At 40.1% G+C, this 17,770-nt stretch overlaps 1 protein-coding gene across 3 annotated transcripts in view; it reads left to right on the top strand.

Annotated features, from left to right (window-relative positions):
- Positions 1-13,450, top strand: part of SCML2 (Scm polycomb group protein like 2) — a 103,208-nt gene extending 89,758 nt beyond the window's left edge. For 2 of the 3 annotated variants that reach the window (XM_081793861.1, XM_081793862.1), the window contains 5 exons: positions 95-277; positions 5,855-5,968; positions 6,824-7,075; positions 10,465-10,616; positions 11,697-13,450. In XM_081793861.1, the coding sequence (XP_081649987.1) occupies positions 95-277; positions 5,855-5,968; positions 6,824-7,075; positions 10,465-10,616; positions 11,697-11,825 (830 nt within the window). In that variant the 3' untranslated portion in view covers positions 11,826-13,450. The remainder of the gene's footprint in view (positions 1-94; positions 278-5,854; positions 5,969-6,823; positions 7,076-10,464; positions 10,617-11,696) is intronic. The other variant, XM_081793863.1, reaches the window with a different exon arrangement.
- The last annotated feature ends 4,320 nt before the right edge of the window (positions 13,451-17,770 follow it).

A 17,770-nucleotide genomic window follows, 5' to 3' on the forward strand; every position in this document is an offset into this window, starting at 1 on the left:
TACATTCCCTAAATTGATGGCTTTTTTTCGTTGTTGTAGTTTTCATCTTTCTATGATGTAACTGACATCTCTTCCCCCCCCCCCCCCCCCATAGCCTCCTTTGATGGGGAGACTCATTCTGTCCAGCTCCCTCCAGTGAATAGTGCATCATTTGCCCTTCGCTTTCTTGAGACCTTGTGCCACAGCCTGCAGTGTGATAACCTTTTGAGTAGCCAGCCCTTTAGCTCTTACAGAGGTAATACTCAGAGTCCTACAGAGCTTGATAAAAGTGTACCAGGTGAGAGAAAATGTAAAATTTTATACTGTGCTTCTATATTTCTATTACATTTTATAATTAACTTGAGAATCTTGTGTCATTCAGGTTTTCCTTGTGTCCTCCTCAAAGTAGCCACAATAAACTAGACATATATAATATATAGTTGTTTTTGTTCATTCGAAACAAGAAAATAAATTCTTATATTCATAATGAACTTGAGAATCAAAACCTGAAAAGTATCCCACGGTTTGATTTGCGTTTCCCTAATGGCTGAGGTTGTTTGCATCTTTTCATGTGCTTACTGGCGATTTGTGATCTTTGGAGAAATGTCTGTTTAAATCCTTTGTCTATTTTTAATTGGGTTCCTTGGTTTTTTATTGCACAGAAATAAAATATATTTGTTCCTGGTATATATCATATTGTAGTTGTTATATATAAAGAGTCTTTATATATTCTGGATATAAGTTCCTATCAGAAATACGCTTTGCATATATTTTCTTCCACTCTGTAGATTGTCCTTTCACTTTCTTTATGGTGTCCTTTGAAGCACAAAACTTTGTAATTTCAGCGAAGTCCATTTTATCTATTTTTTCTTTTGTTTCTTGTATTTTTGGTGTCATACCTAAGAAAATACTCCTTAGTAAAAGTTCACAAAGATTTACCTCTATATTTTCTCCTAAGAATTTTATAGATTTAGCTGTGTATTTAGATTATTGATCTATTTTGCATTAATTTTTCTATGTATAGTGAGGTAGGGGGTCCAATTTCATGCTTTCACATTTGGGTATCTAGTTGTCCCAGCACCATTTGTTAAAAGACTACTCTTTCCCTATTGACTTGTCTTTGCACCCTTGTCAAAATGTATGGATTTATTTCTGGACTTTGTATTTTATTGATCTGTATGTCAATCCTCATTGCAGTACCACACTATCTTGGTTACCATAGCTTTTTGTAGTAAGTTTTGAGATTGGGAAGTATGAGTTTTCCAACTTTGTTCTCCTTTTTCAAAATCGTTTGGGCAAGTCTGGGTTTCCTTATGAATTTTAAGATCAGCTTGTCAATTTCTGCAAAGAAGCCAGCTGGAATTTTAATAGAGAGTGTGTTGAATCTGTAGATCATTTTAGGGATTATTGCCCTGTAATAATACTGAGTCTCCTAGTTCATGAACATGGGATGTCTATTTATTTAGGTCTCACTTAATTTATTTCAACAGTATTTTGTAGTTTTCAGAAAGGACATCTGGCACTTCTTTTGATAAATTCATCCTGAAACATTTTATTCTTAACATTATTGTAAGTGGAATTATTTCCTTAATTTTGGGATTGTTCATTGCAAGTGTATAGAGATACAATTGATTTTTTTATTATTAATCTTGTATTCTGTGGTCTTGCTGAATTTATTTGTTCTCATTGGAGTTTTTGTATGTATGAATTTCTTAGGATTTTCTTAAAGTGTATTTTGTCTGATATTAGTATAGCCACTCCAGTTTTAAGTACTGTTTGTATGGTGTATTTTTTCTCAGTCTTTTTCTATGAACTTATTTGTGTATTTGAATTTAAAGTGTGTCTTTTGTATTTAAGTATGTAATTGGAACATTTTTTTTAATCCATTCTGCTAATCTGATTTTTTTTTTTACTGGAGTATTTTCTTATGCACAGTTAATATAATTACTAATAAGGTAGGATTTATTTATTTTTTATTCATTCATTCATAAGGTAGGATTTACATCTACAATTTTCTTACTTGTTTTCTGTATGTCTTAGGTTTCTTTTGGTCTTTTCTTCCATTACTTTCTTTTTATTATTTGTTTGAAATAGATGGTTTCTTGTATACCATCTTAATTCCCTTGTTCCTTTTACTAAATTTATTGAGTTCTTTTTTTTTTTTTTTCTTTTCTGTCCAGGAGTTATCTTCTTAGTAGTTGCCTTGGGGATCACAATTAACATCTTAATTTAAAACAGTCTAGTTTGGATTAATACCAACTTAATTTTAATATTATGCAAAAACTTTGCTCCACTACAGCTCTATTTCCTGCCCCCTTCTTTGTTCTTTTATTGCCAAATTATATTTTATACATTATAAGCCCCCAAATACAATTTTTTAATTGTTGTTTTTTCATTTTTTTTTATTACCATGTTTTTTATTTTTTAAAGTAAGCTCTCTGCCCAATGTGGGGCTTGAACTCATGACCCTGCGATCAAGAGTTGCATGCTGTACTTTCTGAGCTAGCCAGGTGCCCCTAGTTGTTTTTTTAAAGGCAGAAGGAGAAGAAAAGAGTTATAAACACAAATAAATTTACTGGTACTCTTTGTTTTTTTATGTGGATTTGAGTTGCTGTCGAATGTCATTTCACTTCTTGTAGGGTAAGCTGTTTGAGTGAGGAATCTTCTCACTTGTGAGCTGTTTAAAAACGTGAGGAATTTCTTATTTCTCCTTCATTTTTTAAAGGTTAGTTTTGCTGGATGTCGAATTCTTAGTTGACTGTCTTTTTGTCAATTTGAATGTCATCCCACTTCCTGGTAGCCTCTGTACTTCCTGATGAAAAGGAACTTAATCTTATCAGGGATCTCTTTTACATGAAGACTTGCTTTTCTCTTGCTGATTTCAAGATTCTCTTTGTTTTTTGCTTTTGATTAGTTTGACTGTTTTTTTTACGTGTGGATATCTTGGAATTTTTCCTGATTGGAGGTTGTTGAGGTTTTTGGATATTTGGGTCAATGTTTTTCATCAAATTTGGGAAACAGCCATTATTTTTTCAAATGTTCTTTCTGTCCTCTTCTCTCTGTCACCTCTCCTTCTGAAACTCTCTCATTATGTGTGTTTTGGTGTCCTTGATGGTATCCCATAGGTCTCTGGGGTCTGTTCATTTTTCCTCATTCATTTTTCTTTCTGTTCCTTAGACTGTATAATTTCATTTGACATTTCTTTAAATTTGCTGGTTCTTTCTTGTGTTAGTTCAAAGCTGCTGTTGAGCCCATCTAGTGAATTTTTCATTTCATCTATACTACTTTTCAAGTCCTAAATTTCAATATCCTTCTTTTTTGTAATTTTTATATTGATTGTCCCTATTTGGTGAGATATTTGTTCTCATATTGTCCTTTAGTTCTTTAGATATTATTATTATTATTAGTAGTAGTAGTAGTAGTAGTAGTAGTATTTTTAGTTCTTTGAACATAAATAGAATCGCTGATTTAAAGTCCTTGTCTACTAAGTCCAGTATCTGGGCTTCCTCAGAGACAGTTTCTACTGCCATATTTTCCCCTCTTTGTATGGGCCATACTTTTCTGTTTCTCTGCATGTCTCCTAATTTTTTAGTTGAAAACTGGGCATTTAAAAATAGGGTAAAGCAATAACTCTGAAAATCAGCTTTTCTCCCCTTCCCTAGGGTTTGTTGTTGCTGGTGCTGTTTGTATAGTGACTTTCCTGGACTAACTTAATGACTTCCTGCGCTCATTTGTTATATGTGGTCACTGAAGTCTGCTCACTTAGCTTAGTTTTCAGCAAATGATTGGACAGGGATTTCCATAAATGCCTGCAACTGGTCTTTTCCCCATCCTTTGCCACGTAGTTCTGTGTATGTGCTAGAATTTACCTTGAACATTCCAGGAAGCAGTTTATAAGTCTGCTTTGTGCAGAGCCTCAAGGTTAGCAAGAAATGAAAGATCAAGACCTTCTTAGGTCTTTCCTGGACATGGATACAGCCTTGCACATGCATATGGCCTTCTAGATTCCCAGGAATATCTCCATGTTTTTCAAAGTCTCCTAATGGACATTTTATTCTCCAGGGTTTTTGTTTTGGTTTGGTTTGGTTTGGTTTTTTAAGCTTTTTGGTCAACTTCTTGTTGAGCCCCAGCTGGTAATGCTGGCTCGGGCATCTGCATTGTTAAATAATTGCTCCTTTGGGGGTGCTTTGTTTTGTTTTGTTTTTTTGAGCGATGTCTTGGAGATAGGGCTGTTCACACAGAGTAGGCTCTGATTTAGGTCAAATAAAACAAGCCCTGAGATCAGAGCTTTTCGTTGAGCTTCAAGATTGGTCAAATAGTGACAGTTCTCTGGGGATAGGGCCTTGTGGGAGCTCCAAACCCATTGTGCTGCCTCCAGTGACTACTAGGCTGCTGGTTTTCATAGCTCCGGTAGTTGTGAACCTGTTGGTTTACAAAGCTGCTGCAAAACTGAGTGAAGGAGATGATGTTAGGGAAGCTAAAATGGCACAGAATTTACTGTTCTGACATTTAGCCATTTTTTTCTTGAACAAATGCTTTTATGATTGTTGTAAGCCTTTACTTAATGTCCAGAGTTTTTGGAAAAGGTAATTTTGCCAATGTCTTCATTATTTTTATGAAGAAATGGATTTTTGGAGATCCTTAATCAGTCATCCTGGAAGTGCCTCGTGATGATGCCTTTTAAATTACTTTGTGAATTACCTGCTTTTTTCTGGTTATCTCTGAAGGAACAATTTCATGCCTGAGGTTATTTCTACGATATCCAGAAGCAGAAATTAAGACTCATTTTTATATTTTATCAGCCTTAGATAGTAATCCATATACCAACTTCATAAATTTTTCATAAAGCATTAGAATATTAAAAGTAAAAGATGAGTAAAGTTTTTCTGATCTTGCTAAGAATCTGAGGTAAACAAACATCTATAGAAAACTAAATGTTAGTATTTGACTTTTCTGTGTCCATTTAATAATGGATATGAAAAGAGTCAAAAGAGAGTCAATTAAATTCTTTATAAGAATTTAAATGTCCTATTTGTAGAAATATTTGTCATTTACTGAAATATGTTTTGTGTAATTTTGTAGTTCATGATTAAAAATAAAATCAAGTGGTAAGAGCTCTCTTAGACTCTTCAGTAATCAGTCAGTAACCAGATGGCTAAAGGTTGCTTATCAGGTGATCTTAAGAAGCATGCCCTGACCCCCAGCCCTCTTGAACCAGATAAAGTTTGACTTTGGTACTTTCTTATTGTAATATTTCTTCTCACTCAAGTTCTATTATCAGACTTTTTAGATTTCTATTATACTTAATTTTTCCTTTTAGTTGAGGGTTAAATCAAGATATTGATTGATTTTTAGAGAGTAATTGATAATTTGATATGTCATTACTTTCAGGATCATGCCTTAAAGAGTAGTCCTTTAGGTAGAAATGCATTTGGCTTAATAATAAGCTGTAGAGTATATAGTAAGGGTAGCTCTAGGCCACGATTGTTGCGTGTAAAATGGGATGTCCATTGTACCCTGTCTTCTCCTTTTCTGAATTCTTAACTTTTCTTGTTGATGAGAATAATTTTCCCAGGCCTTTTGACACGGTATAATTGATTTTCTCACTGCTTCCTGAGGTATTTAGAGAGATGTGATGACCCTAGAATAAATGATGCCTAGACATAATGCTTTTAGCTCTTGAATATGATGTCAATGAAATATATAACAGGATGAAATGAACACACATTATTCATAAACAATCAAGTAATTGATAAATTATTGATGAAGTTATAGTAGGCAGATGATTTGGAAACAAAAGTGTTATATGCTGATGATCTGACAATGCTTGAGGAATGTTAATTAGCTATAACAGACACCTTTTTTTTAAAAACAGTAAAAGAAGACATAACAGAAAAGAAAAGCCCCAAACGGCCTTCTCAGGAACCTTTACCTTATGTTGTTCCTGTGTCACCTAAGTTCCCCAAAACAAAGGTGCATGCTTCTACAGGTAAATAGTATTTATACATCCCAGGAGTGGGAAGAAAAGTCACTCTACTACCACTTACTGTATGCTCTTGGGTGGGGGTATATATTTTTTCAAATCAGTTTAGCAGTCAGGCTACTGCTTTGGCAGCTTTGTGGAGTTTCATTCCCTTCAGAAGCGCACGGTTGTCGTTTCTCCTTAGATAAAAGAAAAAATTATAGTAACGTTTTCCATTCAGCTTTGTTGCTGAAAGCTCATAAAAGAAGATTAGAAAAACCTAGTACCTTTCTCCAGTGAAATTTGCTTTTTAATATTAATTTTTTTTATTTTTGAGAGACAGTAGGTGTGAGCCAGGGAGGGGCAGGGAGAGAGAATCCCAAGCAGGCTTCACGCTGTCAGCGCAGAACCTGATGTGGGGCTCGAACTCTGGAACCGTGAGATCATGACCTGAGCTGAAATCAGGAGTCGGATGCTTAACGGAGCCACCCAGGTGCCCTCCAGTGAAAGTTTTAAGTGCCCAAGTAGTAAGCAAATGTTAGAAGCCAACTGTGTGGTCATATTATAACAAATAGTTGTGGAGAACTGCATTCTTAAAAATGAATGCTTTAGTGAGGTGTTGACAGCCTTGGTGGCAAGACTGGCAAGGGACAATTGCCATGAGAAACAGGTGATGTCGTGGAATCAATTTGGATTTTAAAACGGTGTCCATTATTGAGAATGCCAAGAAGGGGATGGCCATGTACTTTGTGTTTAGAGGTTTGTGGTTCAGTATAGCATGGCTTAAGTGGCCTGTTGAAGATGACAAGATCTTTTGACCTTTGAAAGTATTTAAGCTGTAAGTCTACTGAAGATAATTGCCTTTGTCTTTTTTTCTTTTAGAAGAATCATTGTCTTCTGAAGGAAATGGCATGCCCAAGGAGGAGAAGCTTCCTGAAGATTCCAAAAGCCCACCACTAAGTCCAGCTAGTTCTGTAACTCCTGACAGCAGAAATCCTGTAAGCGCTCATACTGCAGTCTCCAGGGATTTTTCTCCAAGTGTGCCAGGCCCCTCAAGTTCAGCACTGGTGGGAACTAAATCTACCAAGAGCAGTCAACATGAAGTTAAATTCCAAACGCAGAAGAAAAGTGAAGGTATATTTAAAAACAGTGATTCTCAACCAGTGTGTTCCTTTACTCCTCAAGTTTTCCATGCCCAAAAATATCCCCTGAGAGTGTATGACATTGGAGAAAGTGCCAAAATTAAGGAGTTTGAGTCCTCCCTATTAATGTCACTGTCAGGATCAGGCCACTACAGATGGCTCTGATCCTCATGGCAGCATAGAACTGTCTTTGGGGATCTGGATCACCAGCCATGTCTCTCATAGAGACTTCTTAATTCATGGTTCTTATTAATGGTTCCCTTGTAATTTATCATTTCGTTGGCTACTGTCTGGACTCACAAACAAACCTCCTGTGACACTGAGGCTTGGAACGATGTACTCCCTCTCCTTTTTGATGTACTCTCTTCCTTGTCAGAAGAGACCTTTCCTGGCCCTAGCCTGTGTGTGACTCCCAGATCTGGGTTCTGGTACTCTGTTGCTGCAGCCATTTCTCCATTCTCCACACCCTCGGTTACTCCCTCAGACCCACCAGGAGTATTTAATATGTGTAAACACGGCAGCAGCATCTTGCCATTTGGAAAGAGCCAGCATAGTTTTCCATGTGCAAAGATAGCTGCCCTTTACCATTTTAAGCACTAAGAGGGTGGGGGTAGGGGTAGAGGTGGGGTGAGGTGGGTTAAGTGTGAGAATAAGTGTTCTATCCTTTTTGCCGTGGTAGGCATCTAGGTAAGGTGAGTAGTGAAGGCAGTAGGAACTGTCTGACTCAGTTGCTTTTTATCATGGATATTATCTACGGGCACCTGCACTGCATACATGCTATGACATATTTCATGTCGTCCCCTTCCATCTCCCACCCCATGTAGATCGCCTCTGCTTTCAGAGTGACGTTTGCAAGGAGTCTGACAATAGATGTTTATTCCATAAAGGGATAACATAGCTGGAATTTTATGTATTTTCACAAAATACGAGCTTTTGAAGACGGGTCGCCTCAGTAAAAGACTATAAAAGGTTACCTCCGATGCTGAATATCTCACTTTCAAATGTATGCCTAAGCATACCAAAGTAGCCTGTATTTGGGCTGGAGAAGGCTAGTTTCTGGTCTTTCCAGGAGTGAAAAGACTAATAGTAATAACATTACTTACTAGTAATTTTCTATTATTAATAATAGAAATCAGCATCATCTTCATCACTGTCTGCCATGTGCCAGGTGCATAATATTTTACATAGCCTTATACAGTACATCTTTACAATAATTCCTTGAGATGTATGTGCCTGTAAACATTTTTCTGTGAGAAATCTGAGAAGTCACTTGTCTAAGGTCCCCAACTAGAAAGTGGCTGGGTCAGTCCTTGAATCCAGGCGCTCTGGCCTCAGGCCGTACACTTTACTTCTGGGCTGCTTCCATCTCCAGAGACTAGGTAAGCATTTCACTTGAAAACTGTCTAGACGTGTCATTACTATTACTTTCTTTAAGGTTTTGGAACTGTTACTTAAGGCTGAGTCCCCCCCGGTTGCCGGTGATGCTTTCACAGCCCTCTGCCCTGCCCCATTATTTGAATGAAATAAATTGTTTATTTTTATTTTAGGAAAGAAATCCAGTAACATTGTCGTGGATAAAATCAAATCACTTTCATTTTATTTGTTTCAGAAACATTTAGTGTATGTAAGACAAAGCCATTCATGAAAAAAAGCATGACTGAACTTTATTTTTCACATAGTTTATTTCATGTAATTATTGAGAATAACACTAATGTTTGCAATTATGATTGTTTTGAAGATACAGGCCCACTTAAATTATTTTTCCATAATGGATTAAAAATAGATGATCTTACAGTTGTTTTAACATAAAATTATAGCTTTATTCCATAAATTATATCTTTGCCTATAGGTTTTCTGTTGTAATCTTTGAAACTAGTTACATGTTATTTGAGGCCTAACTATACCAGATTCCGATGACGTAAACCAGAAATCCCACAAAAAAGTTAATTTAGAGGTATTGATTAGCTTTGCCAGTAACTTCTTAATCTCACATTGAGTCTTTCTTGAGCTAAAGGAGAAGACTTTTCTGTCTAAATTGTTAAAATGCCCTTAGGCATGGCATGGTCTATACACCGTCGTAATTTTCATTTGGGTTGACACAGCCCAGCGGCATTTCTTGGTAGATACAACCAATAATTTTATCTCTGAGAAGTGGAAGGGAGGATGTATTTTAGTAAAGAGTTGTTGTTTCACATTGAAGTTGCAATAGTGAAAGAGAAAACAAATATACTTTTGAGCTACACATAAAAAAAAACTCACCATTGTGAGTTCTTTTATCTTCTGTTTTTCTTTGCCCTTTACATGGGTAAATATCAAAATGCCCCTAAAATGGCTGGAGCCCAGATAGGAGAGAAAAAGTATATCTTTGGTTAATTCATACCAAAAACAAAAAAAACAAATCTGTGTTGACGGTCCTTGTTTAAAGAAACAGATCTTCCTAGCAAATTACAAAACTCTCTTCTGTCACACATTAAACTTTAGAGAGTCAAGCCACTCTGGTTGAGTAAATGAATACTTGTCTGGACACAAAGAAATTATACCACAACTTGGTGAACAGCACACCTAAAACTTTTTGAAGTATGAGTGCTTAATTTATTCTCTGTCTCAGTTACTTCTTTTTTTTGACCTGAAACATTCAACCAGAATATCTATTACTATGCAATTAAACTTGAGAGAGGTATTCAATATAATGTTAAAGTTACTTCTGACCTAGCCAAGCAGAAAATAATCCTCCTTTCTTCAAAATTCAGAGAAGCATTTAAGCCATAAGAGACAGGAATTTAAAAAGCAAAGTGATGCTAAAAATGTCCATATTGAATACATGGGAGAGATTCAGTAAAAACTAATTTGGTTCTCAAAGATAATGGGGTTATTGAAATTCATTGATTAAAGTGAATAAATGTAAGCAATTAGAAAACCAAATCTGGAGACTTGCCATTGTATTTAGCTGGTAAGAGAAACCTAGTCTAGACATACTAAGAGGCGGGAGATTGAGAGAAATTCATTGAAATACTTAAAGAGAGTAATAGGTTAACTTAGATTAACCTAATTTAACCCAAGCAACAGATCTTTTGCTGTCTTTGCCCGTGGCCAACAAGGCCTCAGATTGCTCAGTCTGTTTTATGATTTTTGAAACTTTAGGGTAAATTCTGAAGCTGCTTTTGTTTTTGGGGGAGGTCAGATGGGGTACTCTTGGGTAGCCATCCTCAGGTCACCTCTAGCTAGACTTGCACTGGATTCTACACTTAGAGTCCCGGGTCCTTGCTGGGGTGCTTACTAGAAGGTTCCAGGAATGAGAGACCATCTCTCCCTACCTAACATCTCTTCTTTCAGGATAATGATCAGGTCAAGTATGATTTGTCTTTTTTCCCCCCATTGAAGCTCCAAGTTATATAGCTGTACCTGATCCCAGTGTCCTGAAACAAGGCTTCTCTAAGGACCCTTCAACCTGGTCTGTGGATGAAGTGATACAGTTTATGAAACATAAAGATCCTCAAATATCAGGCCCCCTCGCCGACCTCTTCAGGCAACATGTAATGTATCTTTTGATCCGGTTTTCCTGCCGTAATGCCTTTCAATGACCTCTGTGCAGGCCCTTCAGTTGGATGGATGCTGATTAGTGTGGATGGTGGGGGAACCCTATCAACTGATTTTTTTCCATATGTGAGAAAGCTTACTTGGCCCAAAGTTAGCTTCTTAAAAGGTAGAGGCTGGATCTGTGCTTTAAACGGGTACTCGAGTACCTAAAGTACTACAAGTCTTGAAGTTCTCCAGAGAAGATGATTCAACATGGCCACTCTCAGATGTCTTCTCCCACAAGGATCCTCCTCCCCTCTCCTCCCTGCTCTGCCCCAGGACCGTGAGTAGGAGGGGGTAACCACAAGCTGTGACAGGGTATCTTCCTTGTTAATGATGCCCAATGAGTCCAGCAACTGCAAGATTAAATGCAGTTTTATTTTAAATAGGAGCTCGTTAATCCCAAATAATATGCTTCTGTGACATAAACTGGTTAACTAAGGAAATAAAGAAATTTTAGGAGGATGCCTTGTGTCTATTAAGTAATGTTTATAGTCTTTTCTGAGAAATCAGTGACCAAATATCTTACGTCCTTTTCAGTATTCTAAGAAAATCAGTAGTTTTAGCATTTAATTAGCTTCAGACAACTAACTAATTCGCTTTCAACATAAAGACAGCACTGTGTATATAGCACATTTATAGTTTGCATTGATGCTGACATACTCATATTCCCAGCCTTTTTAAGAAAGTTAATGACCGTCTGAAATTTGTTTCTACAATTCATAGTTTTCTACTCTTTGTCATAGGTAGGTAGTATTGTATTCAACACACAGTACTTAAGATCAGACAGCTTGATGCTTAGGCCATTTTTGAAAGATACTGGATTAAATTTCCTTTTTCTTAAAATTTGAAGTAAACTTAAAAATTGTCAAATGATGTCTTGCTGTAGAAATTATATTTTTAATAGTTCTCAGGAAATAATATTCAGAGAATATATATCGAGAATGTACAACTGCCCTCTATTTTACATGTTCTTATATAGATATAACTTGACAAGGTAGGAATGCATCATTAATCGTAGTTTCCTTTCTCTATAGGAAATTGATGGGAAGGCTCTGCTACTCCTCAAGAGTGAGGTGATGATGAAGTACATGGGGCTGAAGCTGGGCCCGGCATTAAAGTTGTGTTACTACATTGAAAAACTTAAAGAAGGAAAATACAACTAAAACAAAATTGTATGTTGAGATTGGACACAATTCTCAGTTCTCCTCATAACTTTTAATTTAAAAATGTTTTTATTCTCCTAGCAGCTTTTGTTTGGTAGACAGTTCCTCTAAAAGTACGTATATCCAGAATCGCAAACAATGTTATAGTTCTCTCTACTTTAAAAACCGTTTAACGTTAGTAGTAGTATATTCAAATTGGGAGTTCTTTATGCCTTTTCCTTATTTTACAGTTGAAAATTTATCATTTTATTGCACAGTTTACAAGTTTATTTCATGCTGGAAACAGAGAAACACCTTTGATTTCAGTTAATGTTTATATATAGAACCAAAACAGCTGAATCCCAAAGGGGAAAGTATCAGGGACTGACAAGTTCTCTCATAAAATCCATGAGAAGTTTTCCTTAGAAGAGAATTTAAAGATGCAACTGCAGACATTATCTTTCTCCAAATATTTTATGTCTGTTACTGCCATTTTATGTTTGTGTTCTGCCAGTTTCCAGAAAGGGAAAGCCATATAAATTATTTTCCTTTTGTTATTATTTCTCTGTATGTTGTATTTGTTCATATTTAAAGAAAAAAAGCAACCTTATAAGCTTTCATAAAGTGTTCTTAATCAGTTTTTGATAAATGTTGAACAGTTATAGGATACATAGAATGGTTGTTTTATGCAGGAGATATTATACTACAAGGGTGGTTTGGATAGAGTCAGGTTAATTTTTTTTCAATAATATACCTATTATTTTAAAACGTTACATATTTTCGCTAAGCGTAGACATTTAACTGGGCATTCATTCCTCACATCTCTATATGAAGACACCTGTGCCCAAATTTTTATAAGATATATATTTTATTGTCTGTTTATTCCTCATATGGATACTATACCATATTTATATATTATTCTATACCTGTAGGTATACGAACAAGTAAATCTCTTCTTTTTGAATTTAATATGGCACTTTGTACTGCCACAGAGGTGATGGTGAACTATTTATATAGTTAGAGGTTTTTATTCTATAAAAAATATGTGCATCATTTGCTATCACTATTACCTCTCAGCTTTGTCTTCAGGGGATAAGAAACAATCCGTAGGTTGGTTTTCACACAGGGAAGTTCTCTGTCCTATGCAATGTTTCTAGTGAATTTGCTTAGCTCTGAGCCATTTATTCTGCTACATTTTGGAAGATGCATTAATTCTGACTTCTCATTTTGGGCTTTATTTTTAAAGTTAGAACTTTAAAGGGGAAATGGTGCTATATGTTTATTGTAATTACTTTGTACAACTTTGGTGTAATGTTTATAAGCTATGAGAATCTGTGCTAAAAGTCTTAGCCATTTGTTGTAAATGCCAATAAAATATACACCAGGGGCATGAATGTACATTTTCTTTCTCAGAAAACCAAATGTACTTTATATAAGAATGCAACTATTTAAAGGGTGATTTTATCTATGTTATTCCTTTTGTGTTATAAGACAGAATTCTAATTTAAACCTGGTTTTTCTTCAAATTGTTTGTGTGAAGATGCCGGTGCCCGGTTGAACAGTCCTCAGGTGTGTTTGTATGAATACTATGTTTTACAGTTTTCAGATTTAAAAATTTAATAAAGTTTAAAAAACACAATAATTAATGTCAGAGCCTCAGACTCGAGTTTATTCGCTTTCACCGCGTGACATTAATGCACGCACTTATTAGAGTTGATGAAGAGGCACTCTAGTAAGTTCGTGGGTTTCTGTGTCCAAATACTTGAGTTTTAACACTTGCCCTCGTTCTACATTTAAGCGGATCCCTCACAGGGGGGCCTGATCTCTCGTAGGGCCTTAAACCGGACCGCGGGGGAGCAGTGCGACGTGACCTCGGGGAGCTTCAGTCATCTGTCCTCAAAACCTGTTGCTCACCGTGGTATTGATGATGGGAACGAACGTGCCAGAAAACGCCAGTGCCCCCGCGCATCTCGTCTGCCCTGAGTTCCCACGTCTGCCTGGCAATTCTGGCTGCTCCTGTGCCACCGGGAGCCCGAAGCCGTTCTGCCTTTGTGCGTCCAGTTCTCCCAGCTTACGGGTGGCCAAGCCTGAGAGGCTGGGGCCTGGGCTCGAGTCGCCTTCGGCGTCTGACCCCTTGTCCCCCTCCCCTGCACCAGGAGCTACTGCTCCATGCCTCTGAACCCAGAAGCTCCTACCGCTGCAACAGCGGGTCTTGTAGTTCACTGGGGACGACGGGGCCCTCCCTGGCGGAAGCTCCAGGGCTGAGGCGCGAGTGCCCGGAAGCGGGGGGGCGGGGGTACCCCTTCGCTGAGAACCGCTGGTTCTGCACTGTGTGCTTTGTAACCTCTTAGTCCAGAGAATATCACGCCACATGAGGCTCTTGTGAAGCGTCGGGGCTTTCAAAACCGATCTTTCCCCCGGTTTTGCCTCTCGGCGCATCCTTCCGGCAAATTCCGCAAGCTGAGCTCGGCGGCCCTCTGGGCGCGTGGAGCATTTGCTTTCGTCTTTGCACGATTGCTAATCGTTGCAACGTCTTAAGATGTGCATTCCGGAGGAGGACTTGCCACCCTTAAACCCAGGCCCCCTCTGTAGGCATGAAAAAGCCACGCCCTTCTGTAATGTTAGAGATTGGGAACTCAACATCATAACTAGCTAGGCACGACGTAGTCGGGAGGCAAGATACCGCGTTTTCAAGCTACGTCCGGGATCGTAGTCCCAGTTGGCCGAGTAACTGAAATAGGTGTGAAATTCTGGGGCTGTCCGCACAGTGAGGTGCTGGGACTGGCTTCTATTTAGAAGTCCTCTGAGGCGGACCCAGGGAGGGAGGGCGGGCGGGCTCCAGGGTATGGAGGACGTGCCGCCCGGGGCTCACGTTCAGAACGCGCGGCAGACGGTGTTCCTCCCTTGACCTCCCGACGTGTCTCCTCTTTTGTCCTGAAGGTTGTTGAAGTTGAACCTGGAAAGCAACTCTCCACGGTGAGCACGCACTTGGAGCATGCGCTCTGATCGAGCTCGCCCGCTGTCCTTGCTATACTAGAGGCACCTGGAGAGACGGGACTATCTTCTCTGGCTTTGGCGGCGCTAGCAGCCCAAGGGGCCACGCTTGAGGACCAAGCGACCTGCCTCCTCCCCTCAAGCTGCCTAGAACACAATCGAGGTGACCGAGCGTTCACGGAAACGAGAGCCTCAGGATGCGTGTGATACAGCACGTGAGCCGGTTCCTAGCGTCCACGAGTGATAAGCGTCCTAATACTCCAGTAATTCTGTGTCCTGCTCTTCAGCTGAAGAGCCAAAGCACTGAATCAAGCTCCTTCGTTTGGGGAAATAATCCCTCAGGGGCAAGGGGACGGGCAGGGCAGCCTATGGCCTCAGGAAGCCCCCCTCTGCCTTTGGCGTCACTGTTGCACCTGCCTTTGGCCGGCCCTCGCCGTTCAAGTGCATTGACGTCGGGTGGGGTATACATACTCCGCGAGGCACAGAAGCCAATCCATTGGGAGGGGGACGAATGTATTACATGTTCCTTTCATTACTTTTTTATTTATATTTTTTAAGATTAAAAAAAAAATTTTAAGTATTTATGTTTGACACAGAGAGAGACAGAGCATGTGCAGGGGAGGGGCAGAGAGAGGGGGGAGACACAGAATCTGAAACAGGCTCCAGGCTCTGAGCCGTCGGCACAGAGCCCGACGCGGGGCTCGAACTCACGGACCGCGAGATCGTGACCCCAGGCGGAGTCGGACGCTTAACCGACCCAGCCCTCAGGCGCCCCCCACCCACCTTCCTAAGTTCTCCCCTGTGCAGCCCGGAAGTGGCATTTCCCAGGCCCCTTTTCCAGTAGGGGGCTTAGGTTCTCCCAGAGTGAGGAGGAAGAAGGGATGGAGAAGCAGTTTTTCTGTGGCGGCTGCCTGGGACAGCCTTTGGCGTCAGCAGCAGGCAGACGTGCATTTGACCAGTGGCCTCTGGATGTCGTCCTGACATTTACCCACTTCATCGTGCAGGAGGCCGAAACCACTGAGCAGGCTTCCCTGCAACCCCTGTGCTTCCCCCATCTCTAGAAACTGCCTCCCTCATCTTGGCCCCCTGCCTCCCAGCAGCTCTAGAAGCTTCTGGTTCTGTATTAAACCACTTCCATTCTGCAGACTGAGAACGTCGTGTGTCCCCTCTCAATCTACCTCCCTCCCTATAGAAGCTACCCACTGTTGGGAGGGAAGAGTAGAAGTTCCACAGGGAGGCCCTTTCTGTTCTCTAGTTTAAATAAGCGAGTACCGGGGCGCCTGGGTGGCTTAGTCGGTTAAGCGGCTGACTTCGGCTCAGGTCATAATCTCGCGGTCCGTGAGTTTGAGCCCCGCGTCAGGCTCTGTGCTGACAGCTCAGAGCCTGGAGCCTGTTTCGGATTCTGTGTCTCCCTCTCTCTGACCCTCCCCTGTTCGTGCTCTGTCTCTCCCTGTCACAAAAATAAATAAAACGTTAACAAAAAATTAAAAAAAAAATAAGCGAGTACCTTTCATCAGACCTAGGACTCCTGTGGTCTCAAGATGCGCCCCTGTCTTATGGACCAAATAGGAGACAAGAACGTGGCCTATGGAATTGCACACCATGATCATATATGCAGGCAATCTCATCGATGTTAGGATGTGGAAAAAATGGGTGGGTTAAGACATAAAATGTCGGGGTGCCTGGGTGGCTCGGTCGGTTAAGCGTCCGACTTTGGCTCAGGTCATGATCTCACGGCGCGTGAGTTCGAGCCCCCCCTCTGGCTCTGTGCTGACAGCTCGGAGCCTGGAGCCTGCTTCAGATTCTGGGTCTCCCTCTCTCTCTGCCCCTCCCCCACTCACACTGTGTCTCTCTCTCAAAAATAAATAAACCTTAACAATTTTTTAAAAAGACATAAAATGTTAACTCTCAAAAGCCGAACAGGTAGTTTTAAAAGGTTAATGCAAAGAAATGAAGAACTAAAGGCCGATGACGTAAGCCCAGTGAACGAACGGCAAGAAAAGAGCAACGCTAGTCTGAGCTTTGGAACAACCACAGCCCGGAGGAAAACAAAAGCAATCTGATCAGATCTGCCGAAAATTCACACTTATCAAGATTGAAACGTGAACGGACGGCCAACAGCACAAGCAGAGGGTCTTGCCATGAGTGTATATTTTACCTTTAGGCATCGGCTGATGCTAGACAGAAGCCATCACGCTTAGCAGGTCATTTAACAATTTCCTTACATCCAGCAAAGAAACAAAAGAGGGAGCTGGAATGATTCTAGATTAACACTGTCTTAAAGACATGTCGTCCAGATGCCACGGGTAGACTTTGTTCAGATCCGGATTGAAAGACGCCAACAGTAGGGGTGCCTGGGTGGCTCCGTTGGTTAAGCATCTGACTCTTGATTTTGGCTCCGGTCCTGCTCTCACGGTTCGTGAGTTCAAGTCCTACGTCAGGCTCTGCACTGACAGCGCAGAGCCTGCTTGGGACTCTCTCTCTCCCTCTCTCTGCCCCTCCCCCACTTGTTCTCTCTCCCTCCCTCTGTGTCTCAAAACAAATTAACAAAATTTATTTTAAAAAGCCAACAGTAAAAGGCGTTTATGAGACAGTCCAGGAAAGGCGAACGCCCGGTGGATATTAGATGACAGTAAAGAGTTACTCATTTATGACCATGTGGCCGCGCCAGACTGTAATGGTGACCAGAAAAGTCTGTGCCCCACAGCAGCAGGAAATGGATCTTGGTAAACAGCCGGCAGTCTCAACCATACGTCGTGATCCCACTGGCAAAATAGAACACATTCATACCTTTCTGAAATTTGCCAATTTCCTGGGTGCCCCCCCTTCTCCCCGCCCCCCCCCCCCCCCGCCATTATGCTCACACGCCTGGGTCCTCTAACCCTCCCTCCCTGCCGTATTTTCTCCATAGCACTTAAACTTGGGACTGCTTATATTAGTTGTAGCCCTCGCCTCTTCCTTTCCCTGTAGGA

This window comes from Panthera onca, chromosome X (assembly GCF_046562875.1).
Source record: "Panthera onca isolate mPanOnc1 chromosome X, mPanOnc1 haplotype 2, whole genome shotgun sequence".
Lineage (NCBI taxonomy): Eukaryota > Metazoa > Chordata > Mammalia > Carnivora > Felidae > Panthera > Panthera onca.